The 2090-nt window shown below is 50.5% G+C and overlaps 1 protein-coding gene across 1 annotated transcript; it reads left to right on the top strand.

The window, feature by feature from the left end:
* The first annotated feature begins 1375 nt into the window (after positions 1-1375).
* LOC137308526 (histone H1.0-like) lies at positions 1376-1780 on the top strand. Its single transcript, XM_067977179.1, has one exon. The coding sequence runs from the start codon at positions 1376-1378 to the stop codon at positions 1778-1780; it is 405 nt and encodes a 134-aa protein (XP_067833280.1).
* Positions 1781-2090: the final 310 nt, after the last annotated feature.

Here is a 2090-nt window from a genome sequence, read left to right as displayed (position 1 = left end):
AAAATGTCTCCTTCACACTTCTCACCTGGTGCCTGCAATAGATGCTCTTTGTATAACTCCCCACATCCTTACTGTCCGGCTCTGTTTCCACTCTTCACTGTCCAATAACAATAAAAAGGGGGAGACTGGAACTAAACCAGGACCATTCACTCCTGGTTTGGGGAGAGAAAGCAGCAATGATTTTAATAGCAGCTTCTTCCCATTCTCTCTCCCTTCCCCTGGACACACCCTGTCCACACACAGCTCCCTTCCGCCCCCCCTCTCACTCCATGTTCCGGGACCAGTTCCTGATCCACTCCGCCTCTTACAAACATCCCCCGGACTCCCCCTGCCCTTCCCCCGGACTCAATGCCGATCTCTGAGCCCATCTGCGGACACGGTCCCGGAGCGATGAGCTGCTGTAACGAGGCTGCTCTTTGCTCCCTTCCCCCGGGGGCCGTGATCTCTCCATTCCCGCCTGTTTTAAACCATCTTCTTCCGCTCACTGAGGGAATGGCGCCCACAGGCCGGGCTGGGGGAGGGCAGCGCGCATGCGCTCTTCTGCTCACCACCAACCAGCGCTGGGGGCGGGGCTGAGTCACGCATGCGCAGATATCTGGTTTAATTCCCAATCCAGAAATCGATGGAATCTTTCCCCAATTGGAATTTTTCCGAGTCTGAGCAAAGGAAGTGGGTCTGGGGGAAAGGTCAGAGGGAATGGGGTCCACAGGCAGTGCAGGAACAGGCACCAGAATGGGGAACAGATGGGATTCCACCAGTGCCTCACGCTGGAGTCCAGACTGACTTTCCAATCTCCAACTATGAAACTAGATGTTTCCATCCCTGCTGTTTCTCTCGGGATCTTTTGATGGGAAAGTGTCTTTCAGAGATAAAGTGGGCGGCTGTGGAATGAGCCAATGAGTTCTGTTCATTCTTGGCCCCTTAACTGATAAAGTAACGCCTGACCCCGAAACTGGAGGGAGGATTTCTCAAACAAATCCTGGGGAAACATGGGAGGAAAGTGGGAGTCGGTGTATTTGCTGGGACTGTGCAGGATGAACATCTGACAGCAACAGTCCCAGTTTATTTCAATTGGAGTGAAACTCTCGGTCACTGAGATTAATACTGAACGGCCCTCTGCTGCAAGATTACAGAGGGTACAACGTGCAAGAGAGCGTTAAATGTGTGACACTGTCCCTGAGAGTGGGATTAATAATGTGTCGCTCTCTGGAATAAGATCAGTTAGAGATGAGACTGTATCTTCTGTCACTCCACCTTGGAATAGCAATTGGAATGGAATAGTTCCCTATTTATTACTGGGTAAAAACCACTCATAACAGGTAAGTTTTTCTGTCCCTCATCTACTGTATATGGAGTTGGGATACTGTTATTGAGCATGATACAGATCAAATTAAGTATGAAGAGAAATGTGGAAAAAGGCTCCCTGGTGCAGATCAAGGGCACGGGCGCCTCGGGCTCCTTCAGAGTCGCTAAGAAGGAAACTCAGGCAAAAGTGGGAAAGAAGCTGAAGAAACAAGGAACCAAGAAATCTCCCGGAAAGAAACTAGCGGCAACGAAAACAGCAGCCAAGAAATTAACGGCCAAGAAACCAGCGGTCAAGAAATCAGTGGTCAAGAAATCGACCACAAAGAAGGCGGCGAAATCCCCAATTGAGAAGAAAGCGGCGGCTAAGAAGCCCAAGACCCCCAAGACAGTAAAGGCGAAGAAGGTGCAAAAACCGAGGGCCAAGCCCAAGCATAAGTCAGCAAAGCCTCAGAAAGCAGCGGGCAAAAAGAAGTAAAAAATCAAATGCAACTTGTGACCATCTGAACCCAACGGCTCTTCTCAGAGCCACCCACGTCTCTCAGAAAAGAGCTGATCCCGGAATCAGATGATTCCTGTCCCGGGGCCGGGCTCAGGTTTCAGATAGAAATCATTTACAATAAACCCAGGGTCCTGGTGACTCGCTGACATTCGCTACACCCGCCCCACTCCCACTGTCTGATATAAAATAGGGAGAATGGGATATCCGGGCCGGGCCTCACTGGAACTGGGGCGTGTTCACCTTCTCTCCCAGTTCATTTTTTTCTCACAGATTCAGGGCGAGAATC

This window comes from Heptranchias perlo, unplaced genomic scaffold (genome assembly GCF_035084215.1).
Source record: "Heptranchias perlo isolate sHepPer1 unplaced genomic scaffold, sHepPer1.hap1 HAP1_SCAFFOLD_133, whole genome shotgun sequence".
NCBI lineage: Eukaryota > Metazoa > Chordata > Chondrichthyes > Hexanchiformes > Hexanchidae > Heptranchias > Heptranchias perlo.
Note: the sequence above shows the minus strand (reverse complement) of the source record. Positions and strands in the feature narration are given on the sequence as shown.

Coding starts and splice junctions, on each gene's coding strand:
- LOC137308526 (XM_067977179.1), top strand. CDS start 1,376: ATGATACAGATCAAATTAAGTATGAAGAGAAATGTGGAAAAAGGCTCC.